We start from the raw sequence: 25,907 nt of genomic DNA on the forward strand, positions 1-25,907 counted from the left end.
GCAACACAGAGTTACACATGGAGTAAACAATTAACAAGTCAATAACACAGTAGAGAAAAAAAAGGGGAGTCTATATACAATGTGTGCAAAAGGCATGAGGAGGTAGGCGAATAATTACAATATTGCAGATTAACACTGGATTGATAAATGATCATGTACAGGTAGAGATATTGGTGTGCAAAAGAGCAGAAAAGTAAATAAATAAAAACTGTGGGGATGAGGTAGGTGAAAATGGGTGGGCTATTTACCAATAGATTATGTACAGCTGCAGCGATCGGTTAGTTGCTCAGATAGCTGATGTTTGAAGTTGGTGAGGGAGGTCTCCAACTTCAGCGATTTTTGCAATTCGTTCCAGTCACAGGCAGCAGAGTACTGGAACGAAAGGCGGCCGAATGAGGTGTTGGCTTTAGGGATGATCAGTGAGATACACCTGCTGGAGCGCGTGCTACGGATGGGTGTTGCCATCGTGACCAGTGAACTGAGATAAGGCGGAGCTTTACCTAGCATGGCCTTGTAGACGACCTGGAGCCAGTGGGTCTTGCGACGAATATGTAGCGAGGGCCAGCCGACTAGAGCATACAAGTCGCAGTGGTGGGTAGTATAAGGTGCTTTAGTGACAAAACGGATGGCACTGTAATAAACTGCATCCAGTTTGCTGAGAAGAGTGTTGGAAGCAATTTTGTAGATGACATCGCCGAAGTCAAGGATTGGTAGGATAGTCAGTTTTACTAGGGTAAGCTTGGCAGCGTGAGTGAAGGAGGCTTTGTTACGGAATAGAAAGCCGACTCTTGATTTGATTTTCGATTGGAGATGTTTGATATGGGTCTGGAAGGAGAGTTTGCAGTCTAGCCAGACACCTAGGTACTTATAGGTGTCCACATATTCAAGGTCGGAACCATCCAGTGTGGTGATGCTAGTCGGGCATGCGGGTGCAGGCAGCGATCGGTTGAAAAGCATGCATTTGGTTTTACTAGCGTTTAAGAGCAGTTGGAGGCCACGGAAGGAGTGTTGTATGGCATTCAAGCTCGTTTGGAGGTTAGATAGCACAGTGTCCAATGACGGGCCGAAAGTATATAGAATGGTGTCGTCTGCGTAGAGGTGGATCAGGGAATCGCCCGCAGCAAGAGCAACATCATTGATATATACAGAGAAAAGAGTTGGCCCGAGAATTGAACCCTGTGGCACCCCCATAGAGACTGCCAGAGGACCGGACATGCCCTCCGATTTGACACACTGAACTCTGTCTGCAAAGTAATTGGTGAACCAGGCAAGGCAGTCATCCGAAAAACCGAGGCTACTGAGTCTGCCGATAAGAATATGGTGATTGACAGAGTCGAAAGCCTTGGCAAGGTCGATGAAGACGGCTGCACAGTACTGTCTTTTATCGATGGCGGTTAAGATATCGTTGAGGACCTTGAGCGTGGCTGAGGTGCACCCATGACCAGCTCTGAAACCAGATTGCATAGCAGAGAAGGTATGGTGAGATTCGAAATGGTCGGTAATCTGTTTGTTGACTTGGCTTTCAAAGACCTTAGAAAGGCATGGTAGGATAGATATAGGTCTGTAGCAGTTTGGGTCAAGAGTGTGTCCCCCTTTGAAGAGGGGGATTATCGCAGCTGCTTTCCAATCTTTGGAAATCTCGGACGACACGAAAGAGAGGTTGAACAGGCTAGTAATAGGGGTGGCAACAATTGGCAGAATTTTAGAAAGAAAGGGTCCAGATTGTCGAGCCCGGCTGATTTGTAGGGGTCCAGATTTTGCAGCTCTTTCAGAACATCAGCTGACTGGATTTGGGAGAAGGAGAAATGGGGAAGGCTTGGGCGAGTTGCTGTGGGGGGTGCAGTGCTGTTGACCGGGGTAGGAGAATCCAGGTGGAAAGCATGGATTCAGTGGTGACAGTGTTTCCTATCTTCAGTGCAGTGGGCAGCTGGGAGGAGGTGTTCTTATTCTCCATGGACTTTACAGTGTCCCAGAACTTTTTTGAGTTTGTGTTGCAGGAAGCAAATTTCTGCTTGAAAAAGCTAGCCTTGGCTTTTCTAACTGCCTGTGTATAATGGTTTCTAGCTTCCCTCAACAGTTGCATATCACGGGGGCTGTTCGATGCTAATGCAGAACACCATAGGATGTTTTTGTGTTGGTTAAGGGCAGTCAGGTCTGGGGAGAACCAAGGGCAATATCTGTTCCTGGTTCTAAATTTCTTGAATGGGGCATGTTTATTTAAGATGGTTAGGAAGGCATTTTTTTAAATATCCAGGCATCCTCTACTGACGGGATGAGATCAATATCCTTCCAGGATACCCCGGCCAGGTTGATTAGAAAGGCCTGCTCACTGAAGTGTTTCAGGGAGCGTTTTACAGTGATGAGTGGAGGTCGTTTGACCGCTGACCCATTACGGATGCAGGCAATGAGGCAGTGATCGTGAGATCTTGGTTGAAGACAGCAGAGGTGTATTTAGAGGGCAAGTTGGTCAGGATGATATCTATGAGGGTGCCCGTGTTTAAGGCTTTGGGGAGGTACCTGGTAGGTTCATTGATAATTTGTGTGAGATTGAGGGCATCAAGTTTAGATTGTAGGATGGCTGAATGTCAGACATTGAAATGCTTCTTACGAAGCCACTCCTTCGTTGCCCGGGCGGTGTGTTTGGGATCATTGTCATGCTGAAAGACCCAGCCACCTTTCATCTTCAATGCCCTTGCTGATGGAAGGAGGTTTTCACTCAAAATCTTACGATACATGGCCCCATTCATTCTTTCCTTTACACGGATCAGTCGTCTTGGTCCCTTTGCAGAAAAACAGCCCCAAAGCATGATGTTACCACCCCCATGCTTCAGAGTAGGTATGGAGTTCTTTGGATGCAACTCCGCATTCTTTGTCCTCCAAACACGACGAGTTAAATTTTTACCAAAAAGTTATATTTTGGTTTCATCAGACCATATGACATTCTCCCAATCTTCTGGATCATCCAAATGCTCTCTAGCAAACTTCAGACGGGCCTGGACATGTACTGGCTTAAGCAGGGGGACACGTCTGGCACTGCAGGATTTGAGTCCCTGGCGGCGTAGTGTGTTACTGATGGTAGGCTTTGTTACTTTGGTCCCAGCTCTCTGCAGGTCATTCACTAGGTCCCCCTGTGTGGTTCTGGGATTTTTGCTCACCGTTCTTGTGATCATTTTGACCCCACGGGGTGAGATCTTGCGTGGAGCCCCAGATCGAGGGAGATTATCAGTGGTCTTGTATGTCTTCCATTTCCTAATAATTGCTACCACAGTTGATTTCTTCAAACCAAGCTGCTTACCTATTGCAGATTCAGTCTTCCTAGCCTGGTGCAGGTCTACAATTTTGTTTCTTGTGTCCATTGACATCTCTTTGATCTTGGCCAGAGTGGAGTTTGGAGTGTGACTGTTTGAGGTTGTGGACAGGTGTCTTTTATATTGATAACAAGTTCAAACAGGTGCCATTAATACAGGTAACGAGTGGAGGACAGAGGAGCCTCTTAAAGAAGAAGTTACAGGTCTGTGAGAGCCAGAAATCGTGCTTGTTTGTAGGTGACCAAATACTTATTTTCGACCATAATTTGCAAATAAATTCATTAAAAATCCTATAATGTGATTGTCTGGATTTTTTTTCTCATTTTGTCTGTCATGGTTGAAGTGTACCTATAATGAAAATGACAGGCCTCTCATCTTTTTAAGTGGGAGAACTTGCACAATTGGTGGCTGACTAAATACTTTTTTGCCCCACTGTACATGCTGCCACACCCTTGACTCTCATGAGTTGTGCCATGGGGTTAGCTCGGGGGGTTTTACCACAACAGATAATCACTCGTGAATGTGTGTAAAATGTTACTATGAAAACATCACTCATTACCAGACAACTCAGCACAAAACTCAATCGGGACTTGAATAGTCTACCAGCAATAACCTACACTTGGTTTGTCGAACATCTCATTCCAAAATCATGGGTATTAATATGGAGTTGGTCCCCCTTTGCTGCTGTAAAAGCCTCCGCTCTTCTGGGAGGCTTTCCACTAGATGTTGGAACATTGCTGTGGGAACTTGCTTCCATTCAGCCACGAGCATTAGTGAGGTCGGGCACTGATGTTGGGTGATTAGGCCTGGCTCGCAAAATCATTTCTGTATGGACCTTGCTGTGTGCCCTGGAGCATTGTCATACGGAAACAGGAAAGGACCTTCCCTCAAACTGTTGACACAAAGTTTGAACGAAGGGGCCTAGCCTGAACCATGAAAAACATCTCCAGACCATTATTCCTCCTCCATCAAACTTTACAGTTGACACTTCACTGGGACAGGTAGCGTTCTCCTGGCATCCGCCAAACACAGATTTGTCCGTCGGACTGCCAGATGGTGAAGCGTGATTCATCACTCCAGAGAACACGTTTCCACTGCTCTAGAGTCCAATAGCGGCAAGCTTGGCATTGCGCATGGTGATCTTAGGCTTGTGTCTGGCTTCTCAGCCATGATAACCCATTTCATGAAGCTCCCGACGAACAGTTATTCTGCTGAATTTGCTTCCAGAGACAGTTTGAACTCGATAGTGAGTGTTGCAACTAAGGACAGATGATTTTGACAAGCTTCAGCACTTGCCGGTACCGTTCTGTGAGCTTGTGTGGCCTACCACTTTGCAGCTGAGCCGTTATTGCTCCTAGACTTTTTCACTTTTTCACAATAACAGCACTTACAGTTGACCAGGGCAGCTCTAGCAGGGCAGACATGTTACGAACTGACTTGTTGGAAAAGTAGCATCCTATGACGGTGCCACATTGAAAGTCAATGAGCTCTTCAGTACAGGCCAATCTCCTGTCAGTGTTTGTCTATGGAGATTGCATGGCTCTGCACTCATTTATATACACCTGTCAGCATGGGTGTGGCTGAAATAGCCGAATCCAAGAATTTAGCCGCTAATCTAACCAAAAATTAGAATAAAATAGATGTTCTTATCGACAAAACAAACCCAAAAATGTGCTAATCTTCTCATTGCCACTATCAACTGATCGAGAAAAAGCAAATCCAAATTGCATCATGTGAGCTACATTATCAACAGCAGCACCATAACCCCATGCCAGGCAGGGGAAATTTCAGCAGCAGCAACATAACCCCAGGCCAGGCAGGGGACATTTCATCAGCAGCACCATAAGCCCAGGAAGGGGACATTATCATCAGCAGAACCATAACCCCAGGCCAGGCAGGGGACATTTCATCAGCAGCACCATAACCCCAGGCCAGGCAGGGGACATTATCATCAGCAGAACCATAACCCCAGGCCAGGCAGGTGACATTATCATCAGCAGCAACATAACCCCAGGCAGAGGGAATTTCATCAGCAGCAACATAACCCCAGGCAGGGGACATTATCATCAGAAGAACCATAACCCCAGGCTAGGCAGGGGACATTATCATCAGCAGCACCATAACCCCAGGCAGGGGACATTATCATCATCAGAACAATAACCCCAGGTCAGGCAGGGGACATTATCATCAGCCGAACCATAACCCCAGGCCAGGCAGGGGACATTATCATCAGCAGACCCATAACCCCAGGCCAGGCAGGTGACATTATCATCAGCAGCAACATAACCCCAGGCAGAGGGAATTTCATCAGCAGCAACATAACCCCAGGCAGGGGACATTATCATCAGAAGAACCATAACCCCAGGCTAGGCAGGGGACATTATCATCAGCAGCACCATAACCCCAGGCCAGGCAGGGGACATTATCATCAGCAGAACCATAACCCCAGGCCAGGCAGGGGACATTATCATCAGCAGAACCATAACCCCAGGCCAGGCAGGGGACATTTCATCAGCAGCACCATAGCCCCAGGCAGGGGACATTATCATCAGCAGAACCATAACCCCAGTCCAGGCAGGGGACATTATCATCAGCAGAACCATAACCCCAGGCCAGGCAGGGGACATTATCATCAGCAGCACCATAACCCCAGGCCAGGCAGGGGACATTATCATCAGCAGCACCATAACCCCAGGCCAGGCAGGGGACATTATCATCAGCAGAACCATAACCCCAGGCGAGGCAGGGGACATTATCATGAGCAGAACCATAACCCCAGGCGAGGCAGGGGAAAAGCCATTTAGACTGCGGTTGTTTTGATTCTCTCTTCTTTCTGGTCTGTTCTAAACTTAGTGTCCACCCACGGATTCATTCACATCAGCAGTATGTTCAAAGCCCTCAGGTCTCATCCTTCCACAACCGGTACTGTTTACAGCCGGAGACGTGAGGTGGGGAGGGGAGTTTTTACACCACACTTCTGTTCCATTTGGGACGCAGGTGAAAACATGTTTACATCAATCAAGGTGGATTCTTTGAAATAGGTGATTTTGGTAATAAGGCTGTAATGGGAAGAACCACAGGTTACATAGGGATTGCGTAGGTTGGTGGTGGAACAAATGGTCAGACAAGTTCATTTATTTTCTTTGATCATTCTTATCAGACATCTTATAAACCTGTTGTATGGTGTCTCATCCTTAAGGGTGGTTCAACTCTATCCTTCCTTACAATGGTACACCTGTTCACTAATGGTTGTTATACATATCAGTGTAATTTAGAAGACTTTTTAATCTATAACCGTTTCCCCCAAAAAATATAGTACATTGTTACTATTACATATATTACAGCATATTACAATTGAAAGTACTACCCAGTCTTATTTACTTTACCAGTACTACCCAGTCTTGTTTACTCTATCAGTCAGCCAGTGATTGAGAATTCTACTCAGGGTTTTTCACTGTTCTTCCATGGAAATTGAAATGTAGTCAGCGCATGTAGAGGCACCCCAGGAAACACTTGTATCAGTTGTAAACGCTAAGGCTCTTAGGGCCCCATTGGGATGGAAAGAGTGGCCAACCTCTTCCTCTTCCCCTGGTGATGTCATCACACATTGTTTATGACAGCGTTCTCCTGTGAGTGTGTTTGATTAACCAGCGTCATCCTGCATCTGAACCAGGCTTCCTGTAAACAGATGCACAAAAGCACACACACACATACACGTAAATACATGCACCCATCCGAAGGATGTCACTTCACCACAAATCCCTTGTCTAACATGAGCCCTCTAGCTATTTGATTGAGTGTCTATGTATGTCTCAAAAAATGCACCATTTTTGCGTTGGTACAATATTTTATTTTTCTATTACAGAACATGTTCCGTATGTATGACATATGAGTTTATTGAAGATTCAGCATGCTAGTCAGTGTTTCAGTGTGGTCCAAGCTCACTGAGTTTATTGAAGATTCAGCATGCTAGTCAGTGTTTCAGTGTGGTCCAATCTCACTGAGTTTATTGAAGATTCAGCATGCTAGTCAGTGTTTCAGTGTGGTCCAATCTCACTGAGTTTATTGAAGATTCAGCATGCTCGTCAGTGTTTCAATGTGGTCCAATCTCACTGAGTTTATTGAAGATTCAGCATGCTAGTCAGTGTTTCAATGTGGTCCAATCTCACTGAGTTTATTGAAGATTCAGCATGCTAGTCAGTGTTTCAATGTGGTCCAATCTCACTGAGTTTATTGAAGATTCAGCATGCTAGTCAGTGTTTCAGTGTGGTCCAATCTCACTGAGTTTATTGAAGATTCAGCATGCTAGTCAGTGTTTTAGTGTGGTCCAATCTCACTGAGTTTATTGAAGATTCAGCATGCTAGTCAGTGTTTCAGTGTGGTCCAATCTCACTGAGTTTATTGAAGATTCAGCATGCTAGTCAGTGTTTCAGTGTGGTCCAATCTCACTGAGTTTATTGAAGGGTTCAGCATGCTAGTCAGTGTTTCAGTGTGGTCCAATCTCACTGAGTTTATTGAAGGGTTCAGCATGCTAGTCAGTGTTTCAGTGTGGTTCAATCTCACTGAGTTTATTGAAGATTCAGCATGCTAGTCAGTCAGTGTTTCAGTTTGTGGCATCAATCTCACTGAGTTTATTGAAGATTCAGCATGCTAGTCAGTGTTTCAGTGTGGTCCAATCTCACTGAGTTTATCGAAGATTCAGCATGCTAGTCAGTGTTTCAGTGTGGTTCAATCTCACTGAGTTTATTGAAGATTCAGCATGCTAGTCAGTGTTTCTGTGTGGTTCAATCTCACTGAGTTTATTGAAGATTCAGCATGCTAGTCAGTGTTTCAGTGTGGTTCAATCTCACTGAGTTTATTGAAGGGTTTGGCATGCTAGTCAGTGTTTCAGTGTGGTTCAATCTCACTGAGTTTATTGAAGATTCAGCATGCTAGTCAGTGTTTCAGTGTGGTTCAATCTCACTGAGTTTATTGAAGGGTTCAGCATGCTAGTCAGTGTTTCAATGTGGTTCAATCTCACTGAGTTTATTGAAGATTCAGCATGCTAGTCAGTGTTTCAATGTGGTTCAATCTCACTGAGTTTATTGAAGATTCAGCATGCTAGTCAGTGTTTCAATGTGGTCCAATCTCACTGAGTTTATTGAAGATTCAGCATGCTAGTCAGTATTTCAGTGTGGTCCAATCTCACTGAGTTTATTGAAGATTCAGCATGCTAGTCAGTGTTTCAGTGTGGTCCAATCTCACTGAGTTTATTGAAGATTCAGCATGCTAGTCAGTGTTTCAGTGTGGTCCAATCTCACTGAGTTTATTGAAGATTCAGCATGCTAGTCAGTGTTTCAATGTGGTCCAATCTCACTGAGTTTATTGAAGATTCAGCATGCTAGTCAGTGTTTCAGTGTGGTTCAATCTCACTGAGTTTATTGAAGGGTTTGGCATGCTAGTCAGTGTTTCAGTGTGGTTCAATCTCACTGAGTTTATTGAAGGGTTCAGCATGCTAGTCAGTGTTTCAATGTGGTTCAATCTCACTGAGTTTATTGAAGATTCAGCATGCTAGTCAGTGTTTCAATGTGGTCCAATCTCACTGAGTTTATTGAAGATTCAGCATGCTAGTCAGTGTTTCAGTGTGGTCCAATCTCACTGAGTTTATTGAAGATTCAGCATGCTAGTCAGTGTTTCAGTGTGGTCCAATCTCACTGAGTTTATTGAAGATTCAGCATGCTAGTCAGTGTTTCAATGTGGTCCAATCTCACTGAGTTTATTGAAGATTCAGCATGCTAGTCAGTGTTTCAGTGTGGTTCAATCTCACTGAGTTTATTGAAGATTCAGCATGCTAGTCAGTGTTTCAGTGTGGTCCAATCTCACTGAGTTTATGAAGATTCAGCATGCTAGTCAGTGTTTCAGTGTGGTTCAATCTCACTGAGTTTATTGAAGATTCAGCATGCTAGTCAGTGTTTCTGTGTGGTTCAATCTCACTGAGTTTATCGAAGATTCAGCATGCTAGTCAGTGTTTCAGTGTTGTCCAATCTCACTAAGTTTATCGAAGATTCAGCATGCTAGTCAGTGTTTCAGTGTGGTCCAATCTCACTGAGTTTATCGAAGATTCAGCATGCTAGTCAGTGTTTCAGTGTTGTTCAATCTCACTGAGTTTATCGAAGATTCAGCATGCTAGTCAGTGTTTCAATGTGGTTCAATCTCACTGAGTTTATTGAAGATTCAGCATGCTAGTCAGTGTTTCAGTGTGGTTCAATATCAGAGGCCGTCTTTGGTCATCTCTATTACAGTATTCCCTATTATTCAGTATTGATGCTGGGAAATCTACATACAGTAGTAGCAACAGTAGTCAGGTAAAATGTCTAACATAGTTACAGAAGAAATTGAGCAAACACAATTAAGCACATAAAAATGTCAATACAATCACTACAGCTGTCAGTTCTTTTGCTGTCAGAAAGTGGACGTTGAAACACAAAATGTCAATCAAGTTTGAGTCTCTACGGCCAAAGGACGGCTCCCTGAGTTGTTGAAATCAAGTTTGTTCCAAAGAAAATTTGGAACATTGATTCCCTTGAGTCCTTACAGCACACAAACAAATCTACAATGTACAACTATCTGTTACAATCTCTTCAGTGGTCCCGGGGTATGTTCCTCCATAGCCTGGCTTGGTTCAATTCGGTCTGGCCTGGCTTGGTTCAGTCTGGCCTGGCTACGTTCAGTTCAGTCTGGCTTAGTTCAGTTCAACCTGGCTTGGTTCAGTTTGTCTTGGATTGGAATGACATAGTTCTGCTTCGGCTTTGAGTGAAATCTGGGATCCAGAGTTCTGGGAAACGACTCTCCTCATCTCCCCAGGCTTTCTCCCATCTCCTCCTCTCCCCATATCCTGCACCGCAGTCTGACTGTGATCAGAGCTGGCCAATTATGTCAGTCCTGCAGGGTGTTGCTATGGTGATGCGTGATGACCCTCTGGTAGTCCTCGGTTAAAGCAGGTGTCATGCTGTGTTCCGTGACCCCTGGGAGGGAGAGGTCGTAGCTGCGGTAGTAGTGTCCGCTGGTCTGCTGGTGCTGGGTGTAGCATAGGAGTTGCCTGGCAAACATGGGCTCCACCTGCAGGGGCGGAGAGGAACAGCAGGGATCAGTACTGGTGTCACTGGGAGCCGGTGGTAATGGGGCATAGCCACGGGACGTAGGGGCGCTGAGGGAGCTGCAGCAACCCCTGATAAATACCCCCCCGAAAAATGTTTTTTACTAAATTTATACATTACCGTTCAAAAGTTGAACAACAGTTTTCAGCTCTGCTAACATAATTTCAAAAGGGTTTTCTCATGATCAATTAGCCTTTTAAAATGACAAACTTGGATTAGCTAACACAACGTGCCATTGGAACACAGGAGTGATGGTTGCTGATAAAGGGCCTGTGTACGTCTATGTAGATATTCCATTAAAAATCAGCCGTTTCCAGCTGCAATGGTCATTTACAACATTCACAATGTCTACACTGTATTTCTGATCAATTTCATGTTATTTTAATGGACAAAAAAATGTCGTTTTCTTTCAAAAACAAGGACATTTCGAATTGACCCCAAACTTTTGAACGGTAGTGTATATACAGTACCAGTCAAAAGTTTGGACATACCTACTCATTCAAGGGTTTTTATTTTGACTATTTACTACATTGTGGAATAATAGTGAAGACATCAAAACTATGAAATAACACATATAACACTGTACATGATTCCATATGTGTTATTTCATAGTTTTGATGTCTTCACTATTATTCTACAATGTAGAAAACAGTACAAATAAAGAAAAACCCTTGAATGAGTAGGATGTCCAAACTTTTGACTGGTACTGTATATTTAACAAAATCATTGTGCACTAGGCCTTTATTACTCCTGTATTAGGGTAGACCTGTCATCAGAGCAGTGAAAATGACACCTTTCTTCTCTTTGCATTGTTGGGAAGGGCCCGTAAGTAAGTGTTTCCCTGTTAGTCTACACCAGTGGTGGAAAAAGTACCCAATTGTCATACTTGAGTAAAAGTATAGATCTCTTAATAGAAAGTTCCTCAAGTAAAAGTGAAAGTCACCCAGTGAAATACTACTTTAGTAAAAGTATAAATGTATTTGGTTTTAAATATACTTAAGTATCAAAAGTAAATGTTAGCTCTAAAATATACTTAAGTATCAAAGTAGAAATATAAATCATTTCAAAATCCTTATATTAAGCAAAGCAGACGACACCATTTTCTTGTTTTAAAAATGTACGATTAGCCAGAGGCACACCCCAACACTCAGACATCATTTACAGATAGCCAGGGGTACACCCCAACACTCAGACATCATTTACAGATAGCCAGGGGCACACCCCAACACTCAGACATCATATACAGATAGCCAGGGGCACACCCCAACACTCAGACATCATTTACAGATAGCCAGGGGCACACCCCAACATCAGACATCATTTACAGATAGCCAGGGCACACCCCAACACTCAGACATCATATACAGATCAGACATCATATACCCAGCCAGGGGCACACCCCAACACTCAGACATCATTTACAGATAGCCAGGGGACCCCAACACTCAGACATCATATACAGATAGGGGCACACCCCAACACTCAGACATCATTTACAGATAGCCAGGGGCACACCCCAACACTCAGACATCATATACAGATAGCCAGGGGCACACCCCAACACTCAGACATCATTTACAGATAGCCAGGGGCACACCCCAACACTCAGACATCATTTACAGATAGCCAGGGGCACACCCCAACACTCAGACATCATTTACAGATAGCCAGGGGCACACCCCAACACTCAGACATCATTTACAGATAGCCAGGGGCACACCCCAACACTCAGACATCATTTTACAGATCATTTACAGATAGCCAGGGGCACACCCCAACACTCAGACATCATTTACAGATAGCCAGGGGCACACCCCAACACTCAGACATCATTTACAGATAGCCAGGGGCACACCCCAACACTCAGACATCATTTACAGATAGCCAGGGGCACACCCCAACACTCAGACATCATTTACAGATAGCCAGGGGCACACCCCAACACTCAGACATCATTTACAGATAGCCAGGGGCACACCCCAACACTCAGACATCATTTACAGATAGCCAGGGGCACACCCCAACACTCAGATATCATTTACAGATAGCCAGGGGCACACCCCAACACTCAGACATCATTTACAGATAGGGGCACACCCCAACACTCAGACATCATTTACAGCCAGGGGCACACCCCAACACTCAGACATCATTTACAGATAGCCAGGGGCACACCCCAACACTCAGACATCATTTACAGATAGCCAGGGGCACACCCCAACACGCAGACATCATTTACAGATAGCCAGGGGCACACCCCAACACTCAGACATCATTTACAGATAGCCAGGGGCACACCCCAACACTCAGACATCATTTACAAATGATGCATTTGCGTTTAGTGAGTCAGAGTCAGTAGGGATGCCACGTGTTATCTTGATAAGTGCGTCAATTGGACTATTTTCCTGTCCTGCTAAGCATTCATCATGTAACGAGTACTTTTGAGTGTCAGGGAAATGTATGCTGTAAAAAGTACATTATTTTCTTTAGGAATGTAGTGAAGTAAAAGTGAAAGTTGTCAAAAATAGAAAAAGTAAAGTACAGATACCCCCCAAAAAACGACTTAAGATGTATTTTTACTTATGTACTTTACACCACTGGTCTACACCTATTGTTTACGAAGCATGTGACAAATACAGTTTGATTTTAGTAGAATGAAGGGAGGTTAGGGGGTGGAGAGAGGGCCAGGATTAGGGGATGGGGTTTGGATAAAGGAGAGAGAGTGGCTGAATACAGGTAGTAGAGGTCATATTAATATTAGGTGATAGTTATATACTGTACCTGTACAGTGAGGGTCCTCCTCTGTCTCTGTGGGTCCAGACACTCGTCTCCAAAACTCAGCAGCACCTGGAGACGTGGAGAGGGCCGGCCGTGGAGGGCATAGCCCTGCAGCTCTGGTAGACAGAGAGAAATGAGTGGTTAATAGGGTCTAGATGGTTAAGTTAGGTAAAGAAGAAAGGCATGGATTGCATAGCCCTGCAGCTCTGAGACAAACAGGGAGGGAGGTGAAGTGGAAATGGTTAGATTAGATACAGAGGAGAGACATGGAGTGAATAGCCCTGCAGCTCTGAGACAAACAGGGAGGGAGGGAGGTGAGGTGGCAATGGTTAGATTAGATACAGAGGAGAGACATGGAGGGTATAGCCCTGCAGCTCTGAGACAAACAGGGAGGGAGGTGAGGTGAGGTGGAGATGGTTAGATTAGGTACAGAGGAGAGACGTGGTGGGCATAGCCCCGCAGCTCTGAGACAAACAGGGAGGGAGGTGAGGTGAGGTGGAGATGGTTAGGTACAGAGGAGAGGTGTGGAGGGGGCCTACTGTGGAGGTCATAGCCCTGCAGCTCCGAGACAAACAGGGAGGGAGAGAGGTGAGGTAGAGATGGATAGGTAGAGGGGACAGATTGCAGGGAGGGAGAAAGAGGATTCGATCTAGAGGGTAGGGTTGTGTATATAGATAGGTTCGCAGGGAGGGGACATTGGGTCGATAAAGGGTTAATACATTTTGGTCAAAGGGAATTCCTATGAGCTGGTGTGGTGATGACTTTAGAGGTTGTGTGACTGGATGGAAACCCCTGGTTCTATATGCAAATTAGACCAATCAGGCTGAACACATCTGTGGTAGGTGGGTGGGGATGAGGTCACTACTGTGTGTCATGTGTCATTCTTAAAAGTGTGTGTTGGGGATTATGGAGGCAATCTCATCATATTTCAAGGAAATGAGGACGTATCTGCTTCCTGTTCATGACCAGGAAACAGCATGACAACAGAGAGTGGTTTGGTTTGCCAGTGAATGTGACACGTGCGTGGGTGCATGCACACCTGCCTGCTTGCAGTGTACGTTAACTCACCTGCAAAGTAGTCCTGTGTATGCAGTAGTTTACAGGTGTGTTCTCTCTCCAGTTTGTTGGGTTTATCTCCGTAGGGCGATAACCCTCCCTCCCAGAACACTCTCTCCTGGCACAGCCGCCGAGCGTAGAGGCCATCTGGGGCCATCCATAGCAGCACGCCCCTCTCCAGGGTACCACCAGGGGGGCTGGGGGGGCACTCCTCCCCCCTCCCCAGGGCTGGGAGGCTGTCCAGGGGTAGGGGCACCAGGTCTGGACCTCCAGTGGGGGAATAGAGCTTGTCATCTGGGGAGCAGGGAGTGATGCGACAGCCTTCAGGACTAGAGGTGGTCACCTCCCTCCACAATGAGTCCCGGTAGAACACTGACACATGTAACCGCATATCTGGGGTGGAGGAGGGAGTAATGGTCAGAGCTAACACAATATAATACCAATTACGTGGAACAAAATATATTATTGGCAAGTCATACGTGAAGTAAATAAGTGTGTGTGTACACTGTATATTGTACCTGAGAGTGCCTCGGCTGATCTCATGCTGGTGTCCAGTGTGAAGGGGGAGGGCTGGCCATCAGTAGGGTAGGTGTAGAAGGACCCTGTGATCTGGTACCCTGCAAACACAGAGAGACAGTACCTGAATAAAGGCCCTTATTCCAACACACAACAGAACACCATACACACAAATATCATGGGTCGAATCGACAATCACGTGAAAAGCAAGTTATTTGAGCAATGTCAAGTTAGTATGTAGGCCCATGTGAACATAGCTCCCACCGCCTGAATAGCTGGTTGACCCTCACCAACTGGGCCACCTGGTCCACGATACATATTCTAATTCATAGTGCATAGTCTATCGTCCTAGAACGGAAAATTGCTCTTTACACTCTCTGCACACACTCATATCCTGACTCTTTCATTTACAGATTTCCCCCACCGCACATCATCCTGTAAAGAAATAGTTGATTTATTTATACATCTCTACATACATCATTTATAATGTAACTTAGTGTTTATAGTGTAGCTTGTAGTTCTTAGCTTACAGTCTACATAGTGTACATACCACATGGATTTGTGTAAACTCTGCTTCTACATACAGTATGTTGTCTGTATATCCTGTTTATTGTGGCTGCACCAATTCACCAAGTCAAATTCCTGTACATGCAAATGTATTTGGTGAATAAAGGTGATTCTGACTACACATCTACACACCCTAAATGACATTCTCTCATACAAACAAACATGGATGCTGTGGTATTGGGCCTACCGTTGTCCATGCTGGGGCCCTGGGCCCAGGGTAGGCTGCGTGAGGGGTAGGAACACTGGGCATAGGGCAGCTCAGGGAGCGAGGTCTGCTCTGGAAGATAGTCCCTCATCCAGCCTCGCTCTGCACTGGACATGTACCCAGACATCTACACACATAGAGACAGGAAGATACCTCTCAGTCAACCATCACATCTGCACACATAGACAGAGATTTGTGCAGCTGTCTCGCTCTCTCTCTCGCACACACACACACACACACACGCACGCAGTGTTGGGAGTAGTGAACTACATGTAGTTCAACTAGTAATTTATCTAGTAGTAGCTTAGTGGGAGTTGAACTATATTCAAATCTAGATAGTGTTTTTAGTAGTTAACTACTTTGTTTGCCATGTAGCTAACTACTGGAACTACACACAACTTTTTTTGCTAAACGAAAAGATGGGTGAAGTAGAGAATTTCCTTTGTTTTTTGGCATCAGACATGGCTAATTCACACTTTAAACACAGTTTATGTTAAATAGGCTAAATGACACATTCTGTTAATATCTGTCTCCAGAGTGATCTGTCTTGCAATCTGTATTCCATGCCATTTGACATGTAGTTTTGATGTAGTGAACTACTTTTCACAGTAACTTTAGTTAAACTATATGTTTCTTAAGGGGAGCTTTCGTGTAGCTTAACTTCTTCCAGTGTGAAGTAATTGGTTAACTATATTTCTGAATATCTTCCCCAACACTGCACACACACACACACACACACACACACACTTGTAATAGTTACCTGAGTCTGTAGGGCGGGGTAGGAGGGGTGCATGGGATAGCTCGGGGGAGTCTGCGGGCTTCCACCATCCTCTTGTTTGGATCCTGATAGCAAGAAATCTGTTACACAGGAGGAATAATTGAAACAAGACACAGACACACACACATTCATAGTGCTCTCAATGTTCATGAGAGAATAATACCTTCATTATTACACATGCACAAGTATAATCAGGACTTTATCCTACAGTTGGCTGTAACTAATTCAGTGTCTTGTGGTTTGGCAGCCTGATTATCCAGCATACTGATGTGTATTTGTACAGAACTCACTGGCCCGTATCAAAACCCTATCAAAACCCTATCAAAACCCAATCACCCCCCTCCCCCCTTACAAAAAACCCATCGGGGCATTCAGTGAGTGGGTGGCATCTCTGTTTCCTACTGAATGGTGGTGTACAGTATATGATAAAAACAAGGAGTTGATTTTATAACATTCGATAACTTGTTTTCATCATTTTCATTCATACAACTACCGTTTATCGCATGTATTGGAATGCCACTTAGATGTATAGAATACTGGGTAGAATTGATAGAATTTTCTAGAATTTATAGAATATAATTATACTGACGTCTCTTGGCGCCCTCGGGTATGATCCGGTAGACTTTGTAGGGGTCTGAGATGTCCAGTTGACTCTTTTCCACGAGCTCTTCGAAGTCGTTACTTTTGTTGAGTGCGCACCGCAGGCGCGTCTTCCACGTTGGCGGGTCAGGTTTGTCGATGCCCTCGCGAAACTTGCCCTTAAACAGCGCCCAAGCCTGCAGGAATGTCACACAAAATTGAGCCGTGAGATATGGGTAACGAATCACAGGTGCAGTTGTGAATGAGTTGAAGACAAGTCCTGTGCTTCTGGGATTTGGCACAACCTACCCAAAGCGCACGAACTGAACTCATCATTAGTCTAATAGTTCTGTTTGCAACCAACACAACTAAATGTCCAATATTTTGGTCAAGTGTATAATACACATCTCTAACAAATGCAGTGCGTAAATGCAACAGTTGAGAGACATTCCGTTGAGGCCCCGTATCATACAGTACCTTGAAGAGAGCGGCATCCTCGTCCCGGTTGTAGTCCTGCTTGCCTGCGTGCTTCCACGGTATCCTGAAGATGCTCTTGTCGTCGTTCTCCCACACGAGGCCTGCGTACTTCCCGGTGTCAACCTGCTCGATCAGCCACGAACGGAGCTTCCCGTTTCCACAGCTCACTGTAGACATGCCGTAGTCCGAATCCGGATTCATCTCTAGCCAAGAGACGCTGTAGACAAGCACTCAGATATTTAGTCTCCAAATGATCCAGCACACATACATTTTCCTAAAAATGTCTGCAAAAATATTGTGCTAGATTTTTTTATGTCAAATTGCTTGCGTAAACTTGCAGCTCAATTATGTACATTTTATTAAAATAATTAAAGAATAGGCTACATTCACTTTTGAAAAAGTTTAATTGGATGTGAACGTATCTTTTGCTGCAGGTAGCCTATATGTTTTAGAGGGAGCAGAGCAAGTGTCCATGACTTACCTCTGAAACTCGAAACCCCTTTGAGTTTTGAAATCAATCAGTCTCGAAAGATCATAATGCAGCGTGACAACTTAACTTAAATCATAGTTGTGGAGTGGGCGGGGCGAGTAGAGAGATGTGCACCTGCTACGTTCTGTGAACCTTATCTGCGCAAGCCTCCCGTAAACAGCAGGGGGAAGTCCTCACCGGACACCCGCAATCCTGGAAAGTGGGAACATCTATTCACCGTAGTAGAGAGCAAAACAATTCGTTGAAGTTATATAAACCCATGTAATGAGCTAAATAAAAGCATACATCCTGCCAGTGATATTTTATGTTCATGATACAAATCAAGCATACATCCTGCCAGTGATATTTTATGCTCATGATACAAATCGGTTGGCCTAATTCCCTGTCCAAGAAGTGCAATTGATATACACTCAAGGATTGGGAAAACTTGATCTCAAATAAGCCTGAAGATGTAAGAAGCATACTGGGTGCCTAATTCTTCAACTAAGGCATATTGCAAAAAAAAGTAAGTAACCTAGGTATAATCATTGTAATTACTAAAGTCATGGGCTAATTATGATTGTAATAAAGAATATTGCTTTCCTGTGGAGAACAAATTGAAATGTAGCTGAGCTTGCAAAGTCATATACCACTTGAAAACAGTAGACACGTTTTGTTTCTTTTTAAATAATATGTCAGAATGGTCAATAAAAAAACTATCTTGAATATACATACAATCAAAATGATGTTGGTCTATAAAGATGCAGTGCTGAGTTTCATATAATAATTACACACAAAGCACACACACAAACCCACACAACACTCACAGAAAGAGGAGCATGTGTATGGAGAGGGGTGAAGGAGATGATCAAATGAGAGGAGTACCTGTGTCTCGGTGTGGATTACATTTAGCCTGTAGTAAAGTATGTTTGCTGTGCTGTCAGATTGATTGCTCTTCCATGTTGCTGTGACAGTTAGGGGGAAAGGAGCCCATGTCGAAGAAGACCCCAATCACACACAGGGACCACTGAGAAATCCCCTTGTGACAGCATTCACATTTGCATACATATGACCCATATCATATTTTTGACAACTTGGAATTTTGCACATTTGCCTCCAACAAAGTTGGTCGATTTAAAGTTGGTTGACTGTGAATATGGAACTCAAGTCCAGCTCATATCTATGCAGCCAGACAAAGGGATTGGCTGGGCGTTGCGTGAGTGAAAGGTGTCTGGCTGGAGACATGGGGTCATGTGTTGCTTGTGCCGTGGCCGTTGCTATGGAGTCACTGATGGTCTGAGACTTTGGCAACAGAAGGGCTCCAATCTGCTCTGCATCGTTGAAAGGGTTCTTCTCGTACCTGTCCTTAAACCATAACCTACACCGCATTCGGAAAGTATTCCACATTTTGTTCAATTACAGCCTTATGGATTAAATACATTTTTGTTCCTCATCAATCTACACACAATGCCCCAGAATGACAAAGCGAAAACAGATTTTTTTTAAATGTTTGCACATTTATTAAAAATAAAAACAGAAATAACTTATTTACATAAGTATTCAGACCCTTTGCTATGAGTCTCAAAATTGAGCTCAGGTGCATACTGTTTCCATTGATCATCCTCGAGATGTTTCTACAAATTGATTGGTGTCCACCTGTGGTAAATTCAATTGAATGGACATGATTTGGAAAGGCACACACCTGTCTATATAAGAGCCCAAAGTTGACAGTGCATGTCAGAGCAAAAGCTAAGCCATGAGGACGAAGGAATTGTCCGTAGATTTTTTCGCGGCACAGATCTGAGAATTGGTAGCAAAAACATTCTGCAGCGTTGAAGGTCCCCAAGAACACAGTGGCCTCCATCATTCTTAAATGGAGGAAGTTTGGAACCACCAAGACTCTTCCTAGAGCTGGCTGCCGGGCCAAACTGAGCAATCAGGGGAGAAGGGCCTTGGTCAGGGAGGTGACCAAGAACCTGATGCTCACTCTGACAGAGCTCCAGAGTTCCTCTGTAGAGATGTGAGAACCTTCCAGAAGGACAACCATCTCTGTAGCACTCTATCAATCAGTCCTTTATGGTAGAGTTGCCAGACAGAAGCCACTCCTCAGTAAAGTGCACACGACAGCCCGATTGACGTGTGCCAAAAGGCACCTAAAGGACTCTCAGACCATGAGAAACAATATTATCTGATCTGATGAAACCAAGATTGACTAGTCAGGATCCAGGGAAAGATGAACGGAGCAAAGTACAGAGAGATCATTGATGAAAACCTGCTCCAGAGCACTCAGTACATCAGACTGGGGTGAATGTTCACCTTCCAACAGGACAACGACCCACACAGCCAAGGCAACACAGAAGTGGCTTCAGGACAAGTCTCTGAATGTCCTTGAGTGGCCCAGCCAGAGCCCCGACTTAAATCTGATCTAACATCTCTGGAGAGAACTGAAAATAGCTGTGCAGCGACACTCCTCATCGAACCTGACAGAGCTTGAGAGGATCTGCAGAGAAGAATGGGAGAAAGTCCCCAAATACATGTGTGCCAAGCTTGTAGCGTCATACCCAAGAAGACCCAAGACTGTAATCGCTGCCAAAGGTGCTTCAACAAAGTACTGAGTAAAGGGTATGAATACCTTTTGCTTTGTTATTATGGGGTATTGTTTGTAGATTAATTGTCACGGTCGTCATATGGAGGAGACCAAGGCGCAGCGTGGTAAGTGTACATACTTCTTTAATGAAAGAAAGAACACTGAACATACAAAACAACAAAACAAACCGTGAAGCTAATATGGCTAGTGCAGACAGGCAACTAAACATAGAATAAGAACCCACAAAATACCCAAGGAATATGGCTACCTAAATATGGTCCCCAATCAGAGACATCGATAAACAGCTGCCTCTGATTGAGAACCAATTTAGACAACCATAGACATATAAACACCTAGACTTACAAAAACCCCTAGACATAAAAAAACCTAAACAATACAAAAACTAAACAAACCACCCTTGTCACACCCTGACCTAACCAAATAATAAAGAAAACTAAGATAACTAAGGTCAGTGCGTGACATTAATGAGGGGGGGGGGGACAATTTAATCCATTTTAAAATAACTTCATAACGTAACAAAATGTGGAAAAAGTCAAGGGGTCTGAATACTTTCTTAAGGCACTCTATACTGAGAACAGAGAGAGACAGAAGGAAAGAGTGTCACAAGAAAGGACGAGTCTCAAGAGATGGATAGTTGAAAGGAAGCAGAGAGAGACCACGAGGTGGAGATTGATAGAGAGAAGAACCAGGGAGAGTGGAGGACAGTCAACACTCGGGAAGGTGAGAGAGAGATAAAGATGAGAGGAGGAGAGCGAAGGCTCAATAGGTGAGGGAAAGAGAGAAGAAAGAGAGAAAAGACCTGTTGACTTTGACCAGCTAGTCCTCTATGTTATTTGTCACATACACGTGTTTCGTAGATGTTATTGCGGGTATAGTGAAATGCTTGTGTTTCTAGCGCCAACAGTGCAGTAATAACTAACAAGTAATATCTAACAATACACACAAAGCACACGGCTGCACCACGCTCACCGCAGATAACGATGCCACCCATCCCCGCCCAGTAACAGTCATGATGTACACCACCACCAATGCAACACTACAGGAAACACCTGCCACACTGGGAACACATCAGTCAATCAATGAATGATCAAGTCATCAATACAGTACATCAATCATCATTCATATATTCAAATACCAGCGAACCAGGCATCCCTTCCCTTTGAGGCTGGACTCGTGGATGGGTATGATGCGGTCCTTAAAGAACTGGTTTCTGGGGACGGAAAGGAGAAAGGAAACTTTGAGTTTGGCTTAATGTATACCGTGTGTGTGTGTGTGTGTGTGTGTGTATGTGTGTGTGTGTGTGTGTGTGTGTGTGTGTGTGTGTGTGTGTGTGTGTGTGTGTGTGTGTGTGTGTGTGTGTGTGTGTGTGTGTGTGTGTGTGTGTGTGTGTGTGTGTGTGTGTGTGTGTGTGTGTGGTGAATGTGCACCTGACAGCTGATGGTGAGCCCATGGCCCCAGCGGGCAGAAACTACTCTGTCCCGATATGACTGCACCTCCGCAAAAACCCCTCGGCCCTCTGGGACAGACTGAGCCGCACAAGTCCTCCAACAGGACAGTTCAGTCAGTCGCATGTGCACACACCACCGACGGACAGAAGGGCGCATGCATTTAGCTATTGTATCTATGGAACTGTCTAATGTTATAGAAGATGTCTTACCATGTATACTGTATATACATACAACTGATGACTGATTGGACTGCTTTCTGCAACATTAATTCAGAAATATCCTTATGATATTTTCTAATTAACCTTCTCAACTGGTCATCACAATAATGAGTCATCATAATCAGCATAGTTAACTACAATACAACACAGTCAACACCAATCATCATCATAGCAACTGCTGATATTCTGGTCATAACTACAAGTTACCACACAATCCTAACCAAAACTGTGTGCAGTGAATTAAAGGGTGGCGAAAAACACACTGAAAAAAGATCAGATTCATATTTATATTGATAAGCGTAATCAATTTCTTCTAACATTTCCGATGTAAACTTGACCAGGTTGCGAGCTAACCTCTACCCTATCCAAAACCACAGAGCCATCTTTCCAGAAATTAATCAGTCAGTCTACCCGTTGACTGTTGAGTATGCAAATAAACCCTCCAGCTGACTGGCTATTAGCCTGCAGGACGACAAACAGACATCTGAGTCATTACGCTATTGCTTCTCGACTGTTCATCAGTTGATTAATAGGTATAATGATAAAGTATTTTATAATAGTGTGACGACTTGCCAACGATTTATAGTTGATGGTTGTAATTATCGTTATATTTATTGTCCCAAGTGGGATTGGGACGTTAGCTGTGTTATAGCTGTCATAAGCCATTCTTAGTTATGTTGTAACTGTATCATAAGCCATTCTTAGTTCTGTTGTAACTATATCATAAGCCATTCTTAGTTCTGTTGTAACTATATCATAAACCATTCATAGTTCTGTTGTAACTATATCATAAGCCATTCTTAGTTCTGTTGTAACTATATCATAAGCCATTCTTAGTTCTGTTGTAACTATATCAAAAGCCATTCTTAGTTCTGTTGTAACTTTATCAAAAGCCATTCTTAGTTCTGTTGTAACTATATCATAAGCCATTCTTAGTTCTGTTGTAACTATATCATAAGCCATTCTTAGTTCTGTTGTAACTATATCATAAGCCATTCTTAGTTCTGTTGTAACTTTATCAAAAGCCATTCTTAGTTCTGTTGTAACTATATCATAAGCCATTCTTAGTTCTGTTGTAACTATATCATAAACCATTCATAGTTCTGTTGTAACTATATCATAAGCCATTCTTAGTTCTGTTGTAACTATATCATAAGCCATTCTTAGTTCTGTTGTAACTATATCATAAGCCATTCTTAGTTCTGTTGTAACTTTATCAAAAGCCATTCTTAGTTCTGTTGTAACTATATCATAAGCCATTCTTAGTTCTGTTGTAACTATATCATAAGCCATTCTTAGTTCTGTTGTAACTATATCATAAGCCATTCTTAGTTCTGTTGTAACTATATCATAACCCATTCTTAGTTCTGTTGTAACTCTATCATAGGCCATTCTTAGCCCATCAACTATGGATGAGAAAGGGTTAGTGAAAGGCGATAGCAGCATTGTTTTGAGTCTTTGTGTTTAACATGTGCTTTCAATATAAGTTGTTGGCTGATCAGACTGGGTCGTGATACTGTATTAGAAGTTCTCTCTTCAGCGTAATAGTAGTGAAAACACACTAGTGTACACACAACAACTAACTGACATGCTGTCACAGACTGAGAAAGTGTACAGAGATCGGGACGTGGTTTTCATGCTGGCTTTCAATGAGAAAAGATGAAAGTTCTGAGGCAATAAGGAAAGGGGGATACCTTGTCAATTGTACAAGTGAATGTCGTGTGTGTACGTGTGTTTGTACACAAATATGTTATAGTCTATGCAACTTAAACAGCTGCAGTCAACAGCACTGAATGAAAACTAGTTGCTAACCACACAGCTCATTTTGGCATTCTCAGTTTGAGATTGGTCCTCTCTCTATCTTTTTTTTCTCACACACACGCACACACACATTTCCCGCTCTTTCATATACATATTTGAACATCTGAATTTAGCCCTATCTGAAAAACCAGAGTAACATTTAATAGAGTTACACTTTCATGTCATGAATAAATATAGAAAATAAGAAAATGCAGATAACAATATACCTAACTGACCACATTCAGCTGCAAATGAAATGACATATATTTTGTTGAAAAGCTGTTAAATAATTAAAACACAGTAACATGCAGTATCAAATCAAACAGAACTTCACAGTGTTTTGGCAGCTGCACCTTCAATTACATAACTTTTTGTAGAACCCCGTTGTCTTGTGAGTGATACCAGAAGTCGGTACTACTTTCCATATAACAATTGAAAATGGGGATAAGAAAGTTTGACTTTCACAACAATTTCAGTTTTCTATTTTAGGAGCCGTAACAGAGAAGTGTGTGTTGTTGACATGATCCGTTCATAAATACTATACCATGTAAGTTGCGTTTGACTCAAAGTTTATTTACGTATTATTATTTATGTATTGTTTTCTTCCACAGATGTCGTAAAATCTCTATTGTATAGTATACACACAAAAGTTTACATAATCCTACTGTTTAATAATGCAATAAGACATGAGGGGGTGTGGTATAAGGCCAAAGCGGAGTGCCTTGATAGAGCCGTGGTGTATTGGCCATATACCACAAAATGATTACCAAAGTAATTAAAACAGTAAAAAGTATTGTTTTTGTCATACTCATAGTATACGGCCTGATATACCACAGCCTTCAGCCAATCAGCATTCAGGGCTTAAACCACCCAGTTTATAATGTAGAATAACCTTTTCCCTGTTAAAGTAACCATTTTACTCATGGTTATATCAAGTTGAGAGAGATAGATCATGGCTGGCCTACGACTGGGATCAAGTGACTATTTGTTGTTCAAGATCAAGGACAGTCTGAGAAGGTCACAATATAAGCAGAGTACGATCTAGATTGATCTCTACTACTTCTCATTGCATTAGCCTTCTGAAACCACATATTCTTCCATACCAACATAACACACAGTGAGGCGGTAGCATCTAGATTGACCAAGTAACACTGCTGATCTAGCCTATCACACAGCACGAGGCCGTGAACCTAGAAGCTTTAACTGCAGGGCCACGTTCAGTTAACATACGTTCTTGAATGTTCTAGATAGAAATGCCATGAGTAGAGCTGACGTGATTCCTTATTCTACATGTTAGAGATACGGGTTTGTTCTACATAGTCTATTTCTATCGGAACGTTCCAAAACTTTGCGTCCTGCTGAACATGCCCTAGGTCAGGGGTCTGGTCACCATGGTAACAGGGTGAGGCGTGACAGATATGGTCTCCTCTTTAGGATGGGTGCAGCTGTTTCATGGATGGACAGGATGTGGGTGATATTGTGTTTCGCCAACAGCTCACTGTCCCACACATCTGCAGAGGATAGAAACTACAGAAAATTACATAAGAAAAATATACTTTTATCCAAAGCGACTTACAGTACAGGAAGTGATAACATTTTGAGTATATGTACATGATCCCTGAAGGAATCTAACCCATGGCCACAACCCTAGAGTTGCTAGCGCCATGCACTTACCAACTGAGAAAAATCACATAGGCCCTGTCCTCCAATCACAAAGACCCCATGTACTCCAGTCCTAAATAAAGAGTTTTCTGCTCAACAACAACAACCAACTCCCCAAGGATCTCCAAGCAAACAAGCTCTCACAAACAGGCTTTTCTTAATTTGAACTGAAAGAAAAACCGGAAAACCAATGTTTCTAAAACAGGCCAACACCTTGGCCCAAAAGCAAGAAACAGTAAATGTTCTAATCAAATTCAGTCTTTAAAAGGAAGCTTAAGGTTCTCTACCTAGGACAGATGTGC

The 25,907-nt window shown here is 43.4% G+C and overlaps 1 protein-coding gene across 2 annotated transcripts; it reads right to left on the reverse strand.

Annotated features, from left to right (window-relative positions):
* Positions 1-9,223: 9,223 nt before the first annotated feature.
* On the reverse strand, positions 9,224-17,951 carry LOC135513100 (interferon regulatory factor 4-like). Of its 2 annotated transcripts, none has more exons than XM_064935810.1 (9): positions 17,882-17,951; positions 17,401-17,617; positions 16,934-17,120; positions 16,327-16,409; positions 15,549-15,693; positions 14,797-14,895; positions 14,291-14,671; positions 13,226-13,338; positions 9,224-10,406 (listed from the first exon to the last, which is right to left on the reverse strand). In XM_064935810.1, the coding sequence occupies exons 2-9, from the start codon at positions 17,599-17,601 to the stop codon at positions 10,224-10,226; spliced, it is 1,392 nt and encodes a 463-aa protein (XP_064791882.1). In that variant the 5' UTR covers positions 17,602-17,617; positions 17,882-17,951; the 3' UTR covers positions 9,224-10,223. The 2 variants fall into 2 exon arrangements, with proteins under 2 accessions (XP_064791882.1, XP_064791881.1); XM_064935809.1 differs by having other exon boundaries at positions 16,327-16,424.
* Between the last annotated feature and the right edge of the window lie 7,956 nt (positions 17,952-25,907).

Source organism: Oncorhynchus masou, chromosome 24 (assembly GCF_036934945.1).
Source record: "Oncorhynchus masou masou isolate Uvic2021 chromosome 24, UVic_Omas_1.1, whole genome shotgun sequence".
NCBI classification, from domain to species: Eukaryota; Metazoa; Chordata; class Actinopteri; order Salmoniformes; family Salmonidae; genus Oncorhynchus; species Oncorhynchus masou.

Excerpts from the sequence above, each read along its gene's own strand:
- LOC135513100 (XM_064935809.1), bottom strand. The coding sequence starts at position 17,601 with ATGAATCCGGATTCGGACTACGGCATGTCTACAGTGAGCTGTGGAAAC. Across the intron at positions 17,121-17,400 it reads AGGATGCCGCTCTCTTCAAG|GCTTGGGCGCTGTTTAAGGG; the intron begins GTACTGTATGAT and ends ACATTCCTGCAG. Across the intron at positions 15,694-16,326 it reads ACCCCGCCCTACAGACTCAG|ATGTCTGGGTACATGTCCAG; the intron begins GTAACTATTACA and ends CTATGTGTGTAG.